Genomic DNA, 17,681 nt, shown 5'->3' with positions numbered 1-17,681 from the left:
TTTACAATTGTTTTGTGCGCATTTTATCTCTACATCATGTCTTAATTAAATCTGTCAAGTTTGGTGATTGACATGATTAGACATATTACTTTAGACCAGGGGACTCAAACTCAATTTACTTGGGGGCTACTGGAGCTCGGGTCTGGGTGAGACTGGGCCGCATCAGGTTTTCCAAAAAAAACCAAAAAAACCCATTTATTAAAAACAATTTTTTTTTAAAACATCGCTTTGGTTCCAATTTTCTACAAAAAAAGTTCTGATAAAACATTCCACTGTTCTCAAATATCTTACTTTTTATTTTTCTACACAAAATAAGATGAAAAATAAATAAACAAATCAAGAATAAAGAAAATCAATCAATCAGTAATAAATAAATAAATATAATAATAATAATAAAACGGCAAATAATAAAAACTTAAGAAACCACATATAGTTGGTGGGTAGACAAATTATTTTTTTTCAGATTAAAATTAACAACGCATTATTAGAGCCCTGTAGACATGACAAAACACGACTATAGTCACATTTATACTCTTTTTATTTACAACATATTGCGCAACTGCAGGGTCTTGAGACACATGCTAACTCGCAAACTAGAGAGCTAGCGACCTAAACGGTAGCCTTCAAGTTATTTCCTTTAAACTTAAATAGCCAAAAATTTACCACTTCCGCACGGATTGGGAGGATAACTATTAACAGTTATTTAACTTTTAACATGAACATTAATCAAACGTAATATTTTTTTCTGGGTACATGATACCATACAGCATCCATATCAAACTTGCGCGGGCCGCACTAACATTAAACTTTCATATCAAGGCGGGGGGCCTCAAACTAGTGTCCTGCGGGTGTTTGAGACCCCTGCTTTAGACACTTTAGTCTAGCAAGGTCAACTACACTTCATTCGAGTACATAAGAAAATTCATGTGATGCCCAGTGAGATATATTACGGCTGTCTACGACCATGCATTTCTACTTCTCATTGAATTGTGACATGATTGATGAGGTTTTTGGTTCCCCAATCACAGGAAGCAGCTGAGAGTAGCGGTCTCTTCTTCTTAATGACCTTACCATTGCTTCCTTTCTCCTCGGTTTAAACAGCGGCAACGTGAGATCCCTAATATTTGGGCCTCTAATGGCTTCTTCCAGGCTTACGGCATAATCAAGGTAATGTGCAAACCACAGAAAATAAAGATTAAAATAACACGGGACTCCATTATTTATTCCGATATGTCTGAAAAGCACTCAGATTTTCCAGTACACCTTAGGTTACGAAAAAGCAAAGTCCTCCTTGTGCTCAGACTGCAGCATCACAAGGAGTCCTTGTAGAATAAACTTGAGCAATGACATGTTAACTGTAATTTGCATAGATCATTTCAGAAGACATACACATCTGTGATTGAATGGCGAGGGATTATTTCAGTGGAGGCCATCCAGAGACCTTCTGTCTGCTCTTAATCAAGTGGCTATTACGGTCTGACATAATATGCCTTCATGGCTTACGTAATATATAATATTCCGTCTTGTAGTGTCAAAGACGGAGGAGACTTCTGGAGCTGTTGTATCAATTTCCCCAGGCAAAGTAAAATGCCCCAAATATAGTACGCTTTGGAGTTCGACCAATTTTTCGGGAATATGCAAGATTTCAGAATAGTAGTTTGGATAGATTGGATTTTATGACATGAAGTTGTATGACATCACCATCAGGAGTGTCGTGCAAAGTGTGTGTGTGTGTGGGGGCTGGGGGGGTAAGTCATTGTTGATGACTACACAGCTGATGGGAATGTCAAAAAATCTGAACTATCCCTTTAACCAAAATGGCAAATATTAAGAAGGCATGTACTGCTGCAAACCAATACTAATTTACTCAGGTTGTCATGAGATCTTGTGTTATGAGAGATTTTTCAGGTTTAAAAAAATGATATTTCTCGTTTGGTGAAAAGCTTACGCTACTTCCGTCAACAACAGCACCACAGAAACGGTGACGACGCTTACAATGTCTGCTCTCATTGGGATGGCTGTGTCTTCCAGCACAAGACTTGTGCTCCAGTCCTCGGGTATAAAATGTTGACTGCAAACAAGCATCTTGTGAGTCTTCGTAGCAAAAGTGCGACCTCTGTATCCACTCTTCTGTCTGTTCCTCTGTAAGATACGCTGAGACTAGCGGTTAGCGATGCATCGTGTTACTCTGCCAGATAAATATAGTAGGTTTTTCTTGTTAGCTGCTATAATAACAATATTACTGTTGCTTGGTTAATATGCAAGTCAGTTATGTAAATTGACCATTGTTAGCATTTTTTTTTTTTAGTTTTTTTGGTTGAGGCTTTAGCTTTAAAATAGGTAGGTCCCATGACGTGCATTGTTAGCTAGCTCATACTAACTCTTTTTTTTTTTGGTAGTTAGCACCGTAAAGGAAATAAATGTGTTCATGTTTCACATAAGGTTTGTGAAGGTAAGTGGAAGACAGGAAGTGTTTCTTCCATCATGCGTTTATCACATTTATACAAGCGGTCAACAAAGATGAAGTATCCATCACATTAGCCGCATAAACCCCTCTACAAAGCAACCTAACCGACCAGCAACATAACCAAGAGGGCTAGGACAATCCTCCTACTGTATATGAAAGGATACATGAAAGGACGGCTGGAAAACCAGTCGATAAGACAAAAACTGTAAACTGTGCATTGTTCAGCTACAAGTTGGAACTATTAAAGCTGACACTTCACTGAAAAGTCAACATTTCAACGTTTGACAGACGGCGCAAATTGCCTGTGAGAAAACCAATTCCCCAACCTCTATTCCGCAACTTTACTGAATGAAAGATTGACATATTAAAGGAAATATTGCATTATTTTGACATAATTGTTTATTATATCGGCAGCACGGCGGTCTAGTGGTTAGCGCGCAGACCTCACAGCTAGGAGACCAGGGTTCAATTCCACCCTCGGCAAATCTCTGTGTGGAGTTTGCATGTTCTCCCCGTGCATGCATGGGTTTTCTCCGGGTACTCCGGTTTCCTCCCACATTCCAAAAACATGCTAGGTTAATTGGCGACTCCAAATTGTCCATAGGTATGAATGTGAGTGTGAATGGTTGTTTGTTTTTATATGTGCCCTGTGATTGGCTGGCCACCAGTCCAGGGTGTACGCCGCCTCTCGTCCAAAGACAGTTTAAAGTACTTTTTCCAGTCAAATTTTTTCATTGTACTTTTTCCTAAAGTTAATTTAAAATCGGTTCTCTTCTCATTTTCGCGGACCCAATCTCGTGTATTGTCTCGTCAACTGGGTTTCTCGTGACATCCCTACAATTTCCAGATCGTCCAAAGAAATACTAGTACTCTAAATTCTTGATTTATGGATACGCCAACGCCATTCTGCTAATTCCAACTGATGAAATCACTTGTTTTGATTGTGACTGATCCTCCATGTTGAGCTCTTTCTTACCGTGTTTACCTCTGTGAAGGCACAAGCACTGATTTAATAACATATCCTCCTCTTTAACATGTTTATGTGAGTGTGCGTACACGTACACGTGCACGTGCGTTCATCTTTGTGTGCATGCGTGCTGTGAGACGTGGCAGGGAGGGCGGTCTGGCCAAGTGGCAGATCTGTTCCATATGTTTCCTGGAGAAAGAGAGGCCGCTTCCCTCTACCTCACAATCTCATCCACAGTACACCCAGAGTCTTCATCTCAAAGGAGACAAAACAGTGGAGAAGCGTATGTCTGCAAGGGGCTTCAGAACGGTGCTGTGAAATCATCCTGTCAGCTGTGTCGGTCTGAAGATAGCTTAGCAAGACTTGGCTTTCTGACAGTCTACAAGAAGATACTCCTGTCGGATGGGGGGGGGGGCAGGCAAAGTATGAACATTGATCCTACAGTATCTTAAATCATTTTAAATCTAGTTTTATGCAACAGTTTCACACAAGGGCTGTGTTACATTTAAGTTACAAGTTACATTTGGCGGGTTCACTGTTGAAGGCCCGCATGCAACCTTCCTGCAATGCAAACATCAGAGTGGTACTCGCCGTCACCCATTTGTCAATGTATTTCTTAACAGTAATACATGTTTATTATATTCATCTCCTACCGTAGTGGAGTGTGGTCATGGTAATAAATTGTACTTTATTTTGAGCATGCTTAAGAAAACTACATAAGGAACACCTACATCAATTTACTACATCAATTCTACATTTCTGAAAAGGAGTAGGTAGAACCAGAGAAAGGAAGTGAATAGATTTCGGGCTTAATTGATTGACTTGACAATCTACTGTATAATACAGTATATACAATAGCGTAGAGTATGCACAAAAATGCTGTATTGTTGCAGCAAAATAATGGAAGCAAGAATTTAAGTGATAAATCAATCAATCGATAAACCAACCAATCAGTATCAAAGATTCCTTGAATAGCAACAACCTTTCCAAGCGCTTTTGAACCTTTTGTGTGCAGCGGCATCTGCTGGTGGAAAGAGGAAAAAGTTTAGGAATAATTTAAAGAAATATATAAGGTCAACCATTTTTTTTTCATGTTGTGTCTGAAAGGGCTTAAAAAAGTTTTACAGTGAATTCCTTCAAATTTGCCTTTTTCAGTAATTTGCTGCAGGCCAGTGAAACTGAATGTACAAGTTCTTCATTGTTAATCATTGCTTTCTTGAATAAAAGTTCAAAAATAACTTGACCTGCTTACACTGCAATCAATATGTCTAACATAGGTGCATCATTCATTTCTTAATCAGTTTTATAAATCTAACAATGAGGTTATGTTGTGTTGTGTTGTGTAGCTTGACTTGAAACCATCAATGCATTTAAGACGTCACTACTAAGAAGTAACCAGCAGGGGGCGTCATTAATTCAGCTTAAGGGAATGCTGCACCTTTTTGGAGAATTTAGCCTATCATCCTCATATCTCACATGAGGATTGTTAAAATCCAAAAGAAAACTCCAAAACAGGCCATTTAAATATAATTTACCTCGCATATTAAGTTGCAGCGACATTGTTATTATTATTGTTAACATTATTACAATGATCGAAGTATGTTTCTGCCATATTGACACCTTACCACGCCAGCCAGCTACTAGTCGGCTAGCAATTGGCTTCACCACACACATGTCGCAACGTGCTCAAAACACCTCAGGTGACTTCCGATGAGAAAAGCTACATAATGGAGCTGCTGCTGTGTTTTTATTTTGGGGCTCAAAAATGCTAATGTGAAGTCAGGAATACTTAAAATGACCAAAATGCAACAAAATATAGGGCTGCATGGTGGTCAAGTGGTTAGCACGCAGACCTCACAGCTAGGAGACCCGAGTTCAATCCCACCCTCGGCCATCTCTGTGTGGAGTTTGCATGTTCTCCCTGTACTCCGGTTTCCACATTCCAAAAACATGCTAGGTTAATTAGCGACTCCAAATTGTCCATAGGTATGAATGTGAGTGTGAATGGTTGTTTGTCTATATGTGCCCTGTGATTGGCTGGCCACCAGTCCAGGGTGTACCCCGCCTCTCTCGCCCAAAGATAGGCTCCAGCACCCCCGCGACCCTCGTGAGGCTAAGCGGTAGAAAATGAATGAATAAATGAACAACAAAATATTGTTTATGGTTACAGCATGTATATAAAATCATACAATCTTGTTGGTTTTTGGAGGTGTTTTAATTGTGGTCTTTGTAGGCGGCGTAGGCGTGTCCCATTACGTGCAGTAATGAGCTGTCTCTTGTTATGTTTTTATATCTTTAGAACATACACAAAAGAGAAAAAAGTGTGTTCTCGTCTAATAAGGATTGTCGATTCCTTTTAAAGTTTCAGCTCATAACATCTCAGTCAGCCATGAACTTTTACTGGAGGACCATGTTGATGTAAATGTTGGATGACCTTCTGTCACGGACGTACAGCATTGACTGGTATAAAGTTAATGGAGTGAGGTTCCACAAGCACACAACCAAGGACAGTCTGGTCCAAAGTCCTTATAGACGAAGAAGACAATGAAGTACTCGGAGTTCATGACTCGGATTTGTCTGGGGAGGTGTTCCATGTTTATTTAAAGACATACTCAATAAATATAGCACCATTAGAGGAGAGGACACTGGAGAAAATGGCAACACTTGTTTGTATTAACAAGTACTCCATACAAAATAGGTATACAGAACATCCATGCTGATCATTTCCACACATTTATAATTTAAATGTGATTAATTTAGTTGCCGCATTTAATTCAAACCTAGAAACATTTGGTGTTTATAAAGTTTGTATATCCCCAGCCCTGCTGAGGACACTTTGACATGATGGCCAATGTCATGTTTCTTAAAATACCAAAACATGTACTGTATGTAGATATCATATAAAAGAGAAACAAACATTGGGCTTGTGAGTCACTTATTGCACTAAATATCACCAATATCCTCCAGTGAATACAGACTTGCTGGAAGGAAAACTTGTTCAGAAAAAAAATGGAGATTTAAGTGCCAGATAGTTCACAACTGGCCAACAATGCCCCATATTGAAAAATGCATCAAAATAAAACATATAACAAAAACAGAAAATATTATTATATTATCTGTTTGTCGTATTTCAGGAAAGTTACAGAGTCGACTTAAGCTTATTTCTCTACTCAACAGTATCTCATACAATGTTATTATACCCAGTAGAATGTAGCATGTAGCATGTAAAACTACTCAAGTTGTTTGGCGGTTGTTCTTGGTGTGGTCTATGGGAGGCGCTCTATTTATAGGAAAACTGACTGCAAGGGGAGGGGCGCAAGTTGTGTACCTAACAAAGCAGAGAGGAGAGTCTTGGGGTCGGACTTTCTATCAATAAACATAGATGTCGTTTCAGATTGGTTTTCCAGCTCTCCCCTGTTATGCTGTTAAACGAGTATCTGCAGATGTCCATTTTTTATGAGTTGTCTTGAAGGCATCGTTTCCCCTCCCTTATTATTTCCTGAAGTTTCCGAGCTGAATGCCTCTTCGTCCGCCTACACAGCGAAAGGTGGCCGGATGGATGTCCCAATACTTGACAGGGTTTGCAAACAGACTGATGCCCGAGTACAAGTTCTTTTTGACGCCAAATCTGATTGGACAGAAATCGTTGATTCCAACGCTGGTGATTTTGTTGGCATGGAGGAAAATAACCTGAACAGAGAGAAGGGATTTTGGAAAAATGTTACAAAACACTCAAACTTGTCTTTTGGTCTGTAAAACAACTGCACCTGCAATGGAAAGTCCTTAAGACCTGGAAAAAGGGACTTCAGTTTTTACATCTTACGAACTGGAAACTTAGACATTCTTTTTGGCTTGAAGTGTTGCAATAATATTTGTTTTGCAAGTAATACTTTTACAGTTTCATGTCTTTTGAGGACTGTCTTGGCTTAGTCTTCGAGATGAATTTCTGAAGCTGCAAAACTGCTAAGCTACTTAGCTATCTTAGAACTTACGATCAGGTTGATCCGTGCTGTTGCCAGCTTATAACTCTTTGGTTCATCAGATAGATTAGACTGCGGGTTTCTCTCACCTGGAGGTATCGCAGGGAATTGAGACCTGGTGGGACCTTTTTCAGAATGTTGTTGTCTAGGTGGATCTCACGGATGTTGGGGACCTTTGCAAGACTGCCGTTCTCCACAAACTTGATTTGGTTGAAAGCCAGGCTCAGTCTGCAAACATTAAAATGCAGTTTGTGAATTTCCATCTGTATGTTTTTTTATCTCTGAAGTAGCTTTTGCACTGAATATTTTATACTGTTTACATCAGTGGTCTCAAACTTGTGGCCCACGGGCCAAATGCGGCCCGCAGGATGCTAGTTTGAGGCCCCCCGCCAAAAAAAGTGTTGTTTTTTTTTTTTTTTGAAAACCTGATGCGGCCCAGCCTCACCCAGACCCTAGCTCCACTGGCCCCCAAGTAAATTGACTTTGAGATCCCTGGTTTACGTTATCACTCATTCACAGCATTCATTTATTCATCAAATTATGGAGAAATTCACTGAATTAATCTATCTCAGTGAAATTTGAGTAATATTCACCTCTGCAGGTTTTTATATCTGATGAGGTCTTCGACTTCCACCTTAAAGATCTTGTTGTACTCGAGGTTTAGCTCCGTGATGGAAGTGGGCAGGTCTGAAATAAATAAAACATGAGTCAACTGAAGAATACTTTGACTTGCGTAAACAATGACTTATGATTATTAAACAAAGCATCATATTAACGGACGCTGGTTGTGTCCATTATCGTCATTTTGATTTGTTTGGATTAGCAGAAGAGAGATGAGCAAATGTACCTTTGGGTATAGCCGTTAGCCTGCTCTCCGACATGCCAACGTAGAGGGTTGACAAACCATTGAAAGCTCCCAGTTCAATCCCACTGTTGGTCAGAGGGTTGGCGCCCAGCTCTGTTTGAACATACAAAAGAACATCTGGTTGTGATGCTATCTTTCTTTATAGAGAACACACATCTATTAAAATACCATATATCGTTTTTTTATGCTGTTTTTATAATCCATGCAGATGATCGAGGGAACTTGGTTTATTTATCGTGCCATTAAAAATCCTTTGGTAAAATAAAAGCTTGAGATCTTGAATTGTTGTTGAAGAATATAATACAAAAAAAAAATACATGTGGTTAGCGCCCAGACGTCGCAGCTAGGAGACCCGGGTTCAACTCCATCTCCGGGGACTCCGGTTTCCTCCCACATTCCAAAAACATGCTAGGTTAATTGGCGACTCCAAATTGTCCATAGGTATGAATGTGAGTGTGAATGGTTGTTTGTCTATATGTGTCCTGGGATTGGCTGGCGACCAGTCCAGTGTGTACCCCGCCTCTCACCCAAAGACAGCTGAGATCCAACACCCCACTCCCACTCACACTCATTGACAAGTTCAAATCAATGTCATTGTGTGCTTAGAAGTCCATACCTAGAACATGGAGCTTCTTCAAGCCTTTAAAAGCATCTCTTTGAATCCTGTTAATCCTGTTTTCATGGAAGCGCAACTCAATGACATTGGGCGGCAGATTGGCCGGGATCACTGTCAGCACGTTGTAGGACAGGTAGAGCAGTCGAAGATGATTCATGTTCTTGAAGGCCCTGGGGTGAATCTTTGAGATCTTGTTATTGATGAGGAACAAGCCCTGGTTTGGGACAAACCAAACAAAGCATGGTCAAATTGATGATTGATTAAATACAGTTAATGTTACTGCTCAGTTTGTTCCACATACTGTATCTGGTGCTTGAGCCTATTCCACTTTGTCAGCCGAATTGGTATAAAAATTAGATCGGTATCGTTTTTTCTGTTGTTAATATTGACTCTACACAACAACCAACAACAAGGTTGCAAGTTCAGTATGTCCGCGGTCTGGAATTATAGTTATTATAAAAAAAGTTCCACCTTTGGATGGTATGTAAATATGCAATTTGAAATGAAAGCGCTGGTTGTGCGGGTGAGGAGTAAGACGTCTTCTTTTCAAACTTCTCATTTAATATGTTTTTTCATGCTGCTTTTATACAGCAAAATAGTAAGCATACTTTCTTTTTAAACAGATGTTTGTGCCACATACAAATGTGCAGCTTTCCAAACTCTCATGTTGTCTCTTGTCAGCAGCCTTTAAATTGATTTTATTTATGAATTTATTAAGACTAAACAGTCTTGCATGTTGATATTAGGAGAGCATATTATTTTGGTTGGATATTGGTCATGTTTTATTAACCTTTAGAGGCAAAATGTTATTATGTTTATTATTTGTGAATTCTATGTTCTATGTTTGAGATTAATAATGTATCTCTTGATGGCTCTCTATATCTATTTATTGGCTGTTATTGGTATAAGTAATAAAGTGCTGGGCAATATCGGTATGTTGGTTATTCATATGAAAGTCAATATCGAGCATCTCTAAGGCAGTTATGAATGGATGTGAACGACTGCACTACCAATGCCGGTAAATCAAAGTTTTTTTGTTTCTTTCGACTTTTTCCTGATTACGGCACTGTATCAAATTAGTATTCTGCTGTATTTACGAGTTACATTTGAGATTTAGATCAAGCAAAAAGAGTACAGGGGAATGGTACACCCCGCTGTTAGTCTCCATGGTTTGTTTTCATAAGCAGGATAACGATCAGAGCTTCTAATTATTCGTGTGAGTACATAAACGTACACATGTGGGCCGATACAAAAACATCATGACTGGAAATATTACCATGTGGTTTCCTGCACATGAGATGTGACTCATTTAGTTTTCCTCAGATGATTCGCCTTGCAATGCCTGATGTTAGGATTGCTACACTGTGCTAGCGAGACAAATTTGGCTTTAAATGTCCTTTTGTTGCTCTTACATAAAGCTTGTCCAGGCCTTTAAAATCATCCTCCTTGATCTCAGTGATATCATTGTTTTGGAGGTCAATCATCACGGTGCTGTCAGGAATCTTTGCAGGGACGTTAATCAAACCTGTGGAATCGCAATTGTTTTGTTAACATTGGTGGTGATGATCTTTTACTTTAAATACGGCAAACAGAAATCTTATTATAACGTGGGAACTGCAATATTATGAAACACAATGTTTGAATCTGTTCACCTTGATCGGAGCACTGCACCACTCTTGGTGAGCAATGGCAATCCATTGGACAGTTGCCGTAGTAATCATGGTCATGGCTGTCATCGTCATCGTCGTCGTCGTCGTTGTCATTGTCGTCCCTCGAATCTGCCATCATGACGTCGTAGTTTCTCATGAAGTCCATGATGTTGACTCGCTGGTAGTGTTTGCTGCTGCCGCTGCCCAGTGCCAGCAGACAAAGCAGGACCACCAACCTCATGATTTGGCTGGAGGACTGATCAGTGTCAGATCAGCTGAAGGTGCAGATGAAAGCATTAGAACAGTTTGGCCAAAACAACAGAGTCCATAGCCCAACATGTCTTTGGACTACTACTCCGACTCTTGTAGCAGTTTGTGGAGGACAGACCAGAAGTGGAAAAGTAGTTGCAGCATTTATTTACATTAATTCTAACCACTCCCAATTGTTTACATGATGCTTTCAGAGCTATCAGCATCACCTGTACTGAAACCGGTTCAAGCAAGCTTTGTATTTATCACTGTACAGCAGGGGGTCTCAAACACGCGGCCCACGGGAGGCCCCCGCCTTGATATGAAAGTTTAATGTTAGTGCGGCCCGCGTAAGTTTGATATGGATGCTGTATGGTATCATGTACCCAGAAAAAAATTATTACGTTTGATTAATGTTCATGTTAAAGGTTAAATAACTGTTAATAGTTATCCTCCCTATCCGTGTGGAAGTGGTAAGTTTTTGGCTATTTAAGTTTAAAGGAAATAACTCGAAGGCTACCGTTTAGGTGGCTATCTCTCTAGTTTGCGAGTTAGCATGTGTCTCAAGACCCTGTAGTTGCACAATATGTTGTAAATTAAAAAGAGAATAAATGTGACTATAGTCGTGTTTTGTCATGTCTACAGGGCTCTAATAATGCTTTGTTCATTTTAATCTGAAAAAAAATAATTTGTCTACCCACCAACTATATGTGGTTTCTTAAGTTTTTATTATTTGCCGTTTTTTTATTATTATTATATTTATTTATTTATTACCGATTAGAGCTTTTCTTGTAGAAAATTGGAACCACATTCTAGTTTAAAATATTTTTTTGTTTTTAATAAATGCGTTTTGTTTTTTGTTTTTTTGAAAACCTGATGCGGCCCAGTCTCACCCAGACCCGAACTCCAGTGGCCCCCAAGTAAATTGAGTTTGAGACCCCTGCTGTACAGTATGTCTAAAATGCTAGCAATGAACAGCCAATTCAGTCACTGGACTCTACAGGGGTGGAGTTTATGTACCATGTCACCATGGCAACGACCTGATCCATGGGGTCCCATAGTTCACATTTTAGTTCGGATTGGTCTATCTTTAGTTCTTATCTGTCAGCAGGATAGAGACACATGTCTTTTGTATTTTCTGCTTCACAATAGAAGCCATTCATGGATGTTTACCTTATTTTTCTGAGAGTACAGTATATGCTCCTGATTTAAGAAACCGCTGCCCTCGCAGCTCTGTGGTCAGACAAACAAACACAAATACAACATTCCATCAATTTTTTTTCCCCTACTTTTGTTAACCTTGGCAGAGGTCTGCGCTCTCCTGAGTGCTGTTCTACTTCTATTGGTTTATTATGACTTATTAGTGCTCACCTCTGACCGACCTCGGACATCTCTGGAATGTCACGTTTTGATTAAATTTTGTGGTTTTTGAATGTAACAATTCCATTTTATGAGTGACGGGCTTCACTAAAGACTTAAATAAGGGCAACCAAGCTTTTCCGTCATTGTTTCCACGTCCAATGCCAAGACTTCAGTTGGAAATGAGTTATTCCACCCAACACAAATATTTTTGCCATCTCCTACCTGTTTGCCATTTTAAGCCATCTACTCAGTGATTTATGTGTCCTCCGCACTACTCCTGCCGCCTGCAGAGAGTCTGACATTGTGTGCTGATTTTTATGGATTCTGATCTTTGCTGCAGAGTGTTCGGTCGGTCCAGCCACAAATATGCGGTCGTGGTGGTGGTCGATCATCAGGCTGCTGTGACTGCAAATACTGTTGAGCACGCTCCTTTCAGCTGCACATTTTATGTAGTTCAAGTGGAAACGTTTATACAGACGAGGTTTGCTTTCTTTATTTTTGTTTATAAGTTTGGTTTGTTCTCGTCATTTATTACACAATAAAGAAATCATAGACAAGAAATCGGAAAACAGATGTATACCACTTTACTACCACGTAATTACTATCATTACTAAATTATTTTTTCCTCAGTCTATTAAAGAAATGAGATGACAAAACCGATACAATACAATGTAATTGGTCTTTGTTTGGTATGAAAATTAATTTTTATTTTATTTCTACAAAATGGAAAAAAATTATAAAAATGATCTAATTTTGATTATTTATGTGTGATTTATTTCTACATAAAAAAAAAATTTAAACCACAATCTTGCATTCACAAAGGTTGATTTTGTGTTGCACTAAAAATGCAAAATTAATCTGAAATAAATACATTAAAAACTTTCTCCTATTAAATAAATCCTTTTCCTCGGACTAACATATATTTTGGACCTAATTTTGTGCACAGAATGAAAATTCTCCATGCCTGAGATGCCAATCCAAGATAATCTATACTTTAACAAATGTTGTCATTAAATGCAACAACGCTGGCGGGTGTCCTACCTTAGCCGTCAGATGACTTTTTGTTCCTGTTCAAACTCCAGGCAGTAAATGCAGGAGCAGCACAGTTTCAGCTAAGAAGACTGAGGGATGCAACCTAAGTCGGAATGGAGAACAGCATCCCCCTGTCTCAGCAGCAATGAAAAAAAAAAAAATACTCGTAGAACACCCCCACTGATGGAAAAGCTCTGTTGTTAGGGTGAGAAGTTGAGCTTCTCTTGACGCTGTCTGTCATCACAGCATCTGTGAATTTGAGCAGCCTCTTTGTCAGCAGCTTTAAAGCGATGCCAGGGGTAGTTAGCTCACACTTCCCGATCTTCAAGTCTCCATGGGGGAGCAAGTTTGGTCTCCTGCTTCCACAGCCGTTGTTTATTTGGTTATCAATTTGCTGTGAATGTGAGATAAGTTAATAAACCTCCATGATGCTTACGCTCAGCATGATTCCAATAAACTATTTTTCTGCTACATGTATTTTGTGTATGTTACACATCGGGCAAACATTTTAAACGTGTGCCAAGAGTGGAAAAGTTAACTCGCTTGCTTCCTCTGTGCTTCATTTTTTATTTTCCATCCCTCGCTTGTATTTTCTGCTGAGCCCAGCTGGAACGGCACCCCGACGCACAACTCAAGGCATCGCGAGACGGAGCAAGTATGCCCTGGTTTTGGCACCGAGACACAGACACCGCTTTGGTTTTGATGCATCTTCTCGTTGGGGGGGGGAGTCATATTTTCCAAACCATCTGAGATCATCTCAGAAGAAACGGTTCTAATGAACTCCACTGTGTGAGGGACATTTTCATTACAGTTTGTTTGTCGAAGTTTCCATTTTGGATTGTGATCTTCTTTGTCTGAATTATGATACCAATGGTAACTACGGTGTCGTTCAGTTTTTGAAAGAAAGACCTTTCAATCCAAGGTCTTTCTTTCAGCTGAGGAGGATTGCAGTGACATAACACTGGCATGAGATCAATTGACACTCAACAGCAGGGGTCTCAAACACACGGCCCGTGGGCCAAATGTGGCCCGCAGGACACTAGTTTGAGGCCCCCGCCTTGATATGAAAGTTTAATGTTAGCGCGGCCCGCGCTAACATCCAGTTTGATATGGATGCTGTATGGTATCATGTACCCAGAAAAAATTATTACGTTTGATTAATGTTCATGTTGAAGGTTAAATAACTGTTAATAGTTATCCTCCCTATCCGTGTGGAAGTGGTAGGTTTTTGGCTATTTAAGTTTAAAGGAAATAACTTGAAGGCTACCGTTTAGGTCGCTAGCTCTCTAGTTTGCGAGTTAGCATGTGTCTCAAGACCCTGCAGTTGCGCAATATGTTGCAAATAAAAAGAGTATAAATGTGACTATAGTCGTGTTTTGTCATGTCTACAGGGCTCTAATAATGCTTTGTTCATTTTAATCTGAAAAAAATTATTTGTCTACCCACCAACTGTATGTGGTTTCTTAAGTTTTTATTATTTGCCGTTTTATTATTATTATTATAATTATTTATTTATTACTGATTGATTGATTTTCTTCTTGATTAGTTTATTTATTTTTCATCTTATTTTGTGTAGAAAAATAAAAAGTAAGATATTTGAGAACAGTGGAATATTTTATCAGAGCTTTTCTTGTAGAAAATTGGAACCAAAGCGAAGTTTTAAAAAAAAAATTTCTTTTTAATAAAAAAATTTTTTTGAAAACCTGATGCGGCCCAGTCTCACCCAGACCCAAGCTCCAGTGGCCCCCAAGTAAATTGACTTTGAGACCCCTGCTCAACGCCCTCGTCTTCTGTGATTGACTGTCCATCAATCTAAGGTGTAGTTTACAGTAGTCTGCCTGCATAGGATCCTGCCATGACCCAGAGCAGGATAAGTAGTATAGAACGGTTGGATGAATGACGTGCATTGCAACTCCATGCAGAGAACTTTCCTCCTCCAGAGAGGACCATGAAGCTGACATGAGCATGTGAATACATGTCCTTGGCTCCCGCCTCAGTATCGTGCCGTTGCCATTCACCTCATCGTATAATCACTTTTACAGACTTTGCACGAGAGGCTGAGGAAGCTGCAGAGCAACGATTGGCCAAAAGTTCAGAGGTGGAGCTCTCAAAGCTGAAACACAATGTAAACACACAAGAGTAGTCTCTTTCTGATCGCATATCGCTGCTACAAGGCTAACGCTAGTAGATGCTTCATTCTCCATTCTGTAAATAAAAAGTCAATTGAAAAGTTTGGAGGCTGGTCCACCCAAGTTATGATGATCTGATATGTAAGCGAGGTCATTTTAATGGTTCTGACAGTTTCTCCAAATCACAGTTGAATACCTCTGGAGAGGAACCAACCTTGTATCATGCCAGACTCCAAGGTTAGAGGATGCAATTTTCACAAACATTACAATCATCTAATGAGAGCCTGATGTGATGCTGGCACCGTGTTCTTCTCTTGTCAGAGCGCTGTGAGAAGACACGAGCAGTACTTTAATTACTACAAGAACAGTATAGCTGCACTGTTTTCTTCTGCTTTGTTGGGTGAATTTTTTTAATGTATGATTTCGATTTTAGAACGTCTTGCCACATACAGGATACAGGTTGTCGCATACAATAAATGTATGACTACAATGTGAAGTACCTTAGTACCTTTGTCACAACTTTTTCAATGGCTTTACCTCACTGCATTGTCCATCCAAATGTCTGGTAAGCACAAAATACAGCTGAATAGATACAAATGTTAAAGTATTTTTATTGCAAGTCAAATATAAGGAGATAATTGAAATATGGCCTATTTATTTCAAATATCTACAGTATATGGTAATGGTTTCATTTCATTTGAACATGCATCAGATTACAATTGAATGCATCCCATAATCAGTTCACAGTTCCACATGTCCAAAAGAAGTAGGAAGAAGCAAAGCTTATTAAATCCTACCCCTCCATCTGGTACTTTTACAATCAGTAACTGTTACATTTGTTCACTTCCTGCTTTCCTAATATAGTTTAAGTTTGTTTTTTATTTTATTTTTGTGACGTACCGAAGTACAAGGTGATATGAGCATCCAATGACATAATGGGTACCATAGTAAGTGTCAATATAGTGATATATATAGCACATCATGACTGGTTCAAGACTCTTCATCCTTGTATTTAGCAAACATCAACTGCTTGTATTGTTTCTTGAATTGGCTCATCGTTGTGCATTGTTTGATTTCCTTACTCAATCCATTCCATAGTTTGATTCCACATACTGAAATGCTATGGCTTTTTAACATAGTCCTAGCATATAAGTGTTTCAAATGTAGTTCTTCCCTGAGATAATATTTCTGGATAAGTACTGGATGACATTTTTAGCTAATTGGTTGTTTTTAGCCTTATGCATTATTTTATCTGTTTGAAGATGAACTATATCAGCAAGTTGAAGTATTTGTGATTTTAGAAATAAGGAGTTAGTAAGTTCTCTGTAGGCGGCATTATGAATTATCCTTACTGACCTTTTTTGCAGTACATTTAGCGAGTGAAGATTGCTTTTGTAGTTATTACCCCATATTTCCACACAATAAGTAAGATATGGTAGAACCAGAGAGCAATAAGCGCACGTTTGTGTTGAACTTCCGTCACGCTTTTTAGGGAGACCTTGCATGACAACACTCATTCTTTGCCTTTTCCTGGTTTGCCACAGAACTATTTCATTTGGTCCATTTTACATCCTAAATTACTTCCCGATGGAGATGGTCTGCAATCCCCATTGGAGTCGCAATGTCTCTCGCAGGCGCTCATACTTTCCAAGCATTCAAACGTCTGTCTGGCTCCTGTGCAGCCAGGAGATCGCTGACTTTGTGGATTGAGGAGCATTTCCTCCAGCTGAGGGCTTTAAATTTGTGAGTCATCGGGGAAACATGGGGATGGACGTGTATTTACCTCACTGTTGCTGTTTTAGTGCCACAGGAGCAACTGTTTTCCAGAACACCTTATTTCTAAAATCACAAATACTTCTCTACAAGAGAGGAGAAATATGATCTCAGGGAAGAACTAAATTTGAAACACTTATATGCTAGGACAAGGTTAAAAAGCCATAGCATTTCAGTATGTGGAATCAAACTATGGAATGGATTGAGTAAGGAAATCAAACAATGCACAACGATGAGCCAATTCAAGAAACAATACAAGCAGTTGATGTTTGCTAAATACAAGGATGAAGAGTCTTGAACCAGTCATGATGTGCTATATATATCACTATATTGACACTTACTATGGTACCCATTATGGCATTGGATGCTCATATCACCATACTCGTACTTTGTACGTGACAAAAAAAAATAATAAAAAAAATGTAACTACATTAGGAAAGCAGGAAGTGAACAAATGTAACAGTTACTGATTGTAAAAGTACCAGATGGAGGGGTAGGATTTAATAAGCTTTGCTTCTTCCTACTCCTTTTGGACATGTGGAACTGGGAACTGATTATGTGATGCATTCAATTGTAATCTGATGCATGTTCA

At 39.2% G+C, this 17,681-nt stretch overlaps 2 protein-coding genes across 3 annotated transcripts in view; one reads left to right on the top strand and one right to left on the bottom strand.

The window, feature by feature from the left end:
- cenpp (centromere protein P) overlaps positions 1 to 17,681 on the top strand; it is a 55,003-nt gene that overhangs the window by 19,879 nt on the left and 17,443 nt on the right. The window lies entirely within an intron of this gene.
- aspn (asporin (LRR class 1)) lies at positions 6,000 to 13,454 on the bottom strand. The gene is made up of 8 exons (XM_058054635.2): positions 13,197 to 13,454; positions 10,548 to 10,819; positions 10,308 to 10,420; positions 8,896 to 9,109; positions 8,262 to 8,372; positions 8,008 to 8,101; positions 7,504 to 7,642; positions 6,000 to 7,124 (listed from the first exon to the last, which is right to left on the bottom strand). Exons 2-8 carry the CDS (start codon positions 10,783 to 10,785, stop codon positions 6,927 to 6,929), a joined length of 1,107 nt encoding a protein of 368 aa, XP_057910618.2. The 5' UTR covers positions 10,786 to 10,819; positions 13,197 to 13,454; the 3' UTR covers positions 6,000 to 6,926.

Source organism: Doryrhamphus excisus, linkage group LG18 (assembly GCF_037039965.1).
Source record: "Doryrhamphus excisus strain RoL-2023G ecotype Guam linkage group LG18, RoL_Dexc_Guam_v1.1, whole genome shotgun sequence".
Classification (NCBI taxonomy): Eukaryota; Metazoa; Chordata; class Actinopteri; order Syngnathiformes; family Syngnathidae; genus Doryrhamphus; species Doryrhamphus excisus.
The sequence above is the reverse complement of the archived record's forward strand: the minus strand, read 5'-3'. Positions and strand labels throughout refer to the sequence as shown.

Coding starts and splice junctions, on each gene's coding strand:
- aspn (XM_058054635.2), bottom strand. CDS start 10,785: ATGAGGTTGGTGGTCCTGCTTTGTCTGCTGGCACTGGGCAGCGGCAGC. Junction 10,421..10,547: donor GGTGCAGTGCTCCGATCAAG/GTGAACAGATTC, acceptor GCGATTCCACAG/GTTTGATTAACGTCCCTGCA. Junction 7,125..7,503: donor ATTCCCTGCGATACCTCCAG/GTGAGAGAAACC, acceptor CTCTCTGTTCAG/GTTATTTTCCTCCATGCCAA.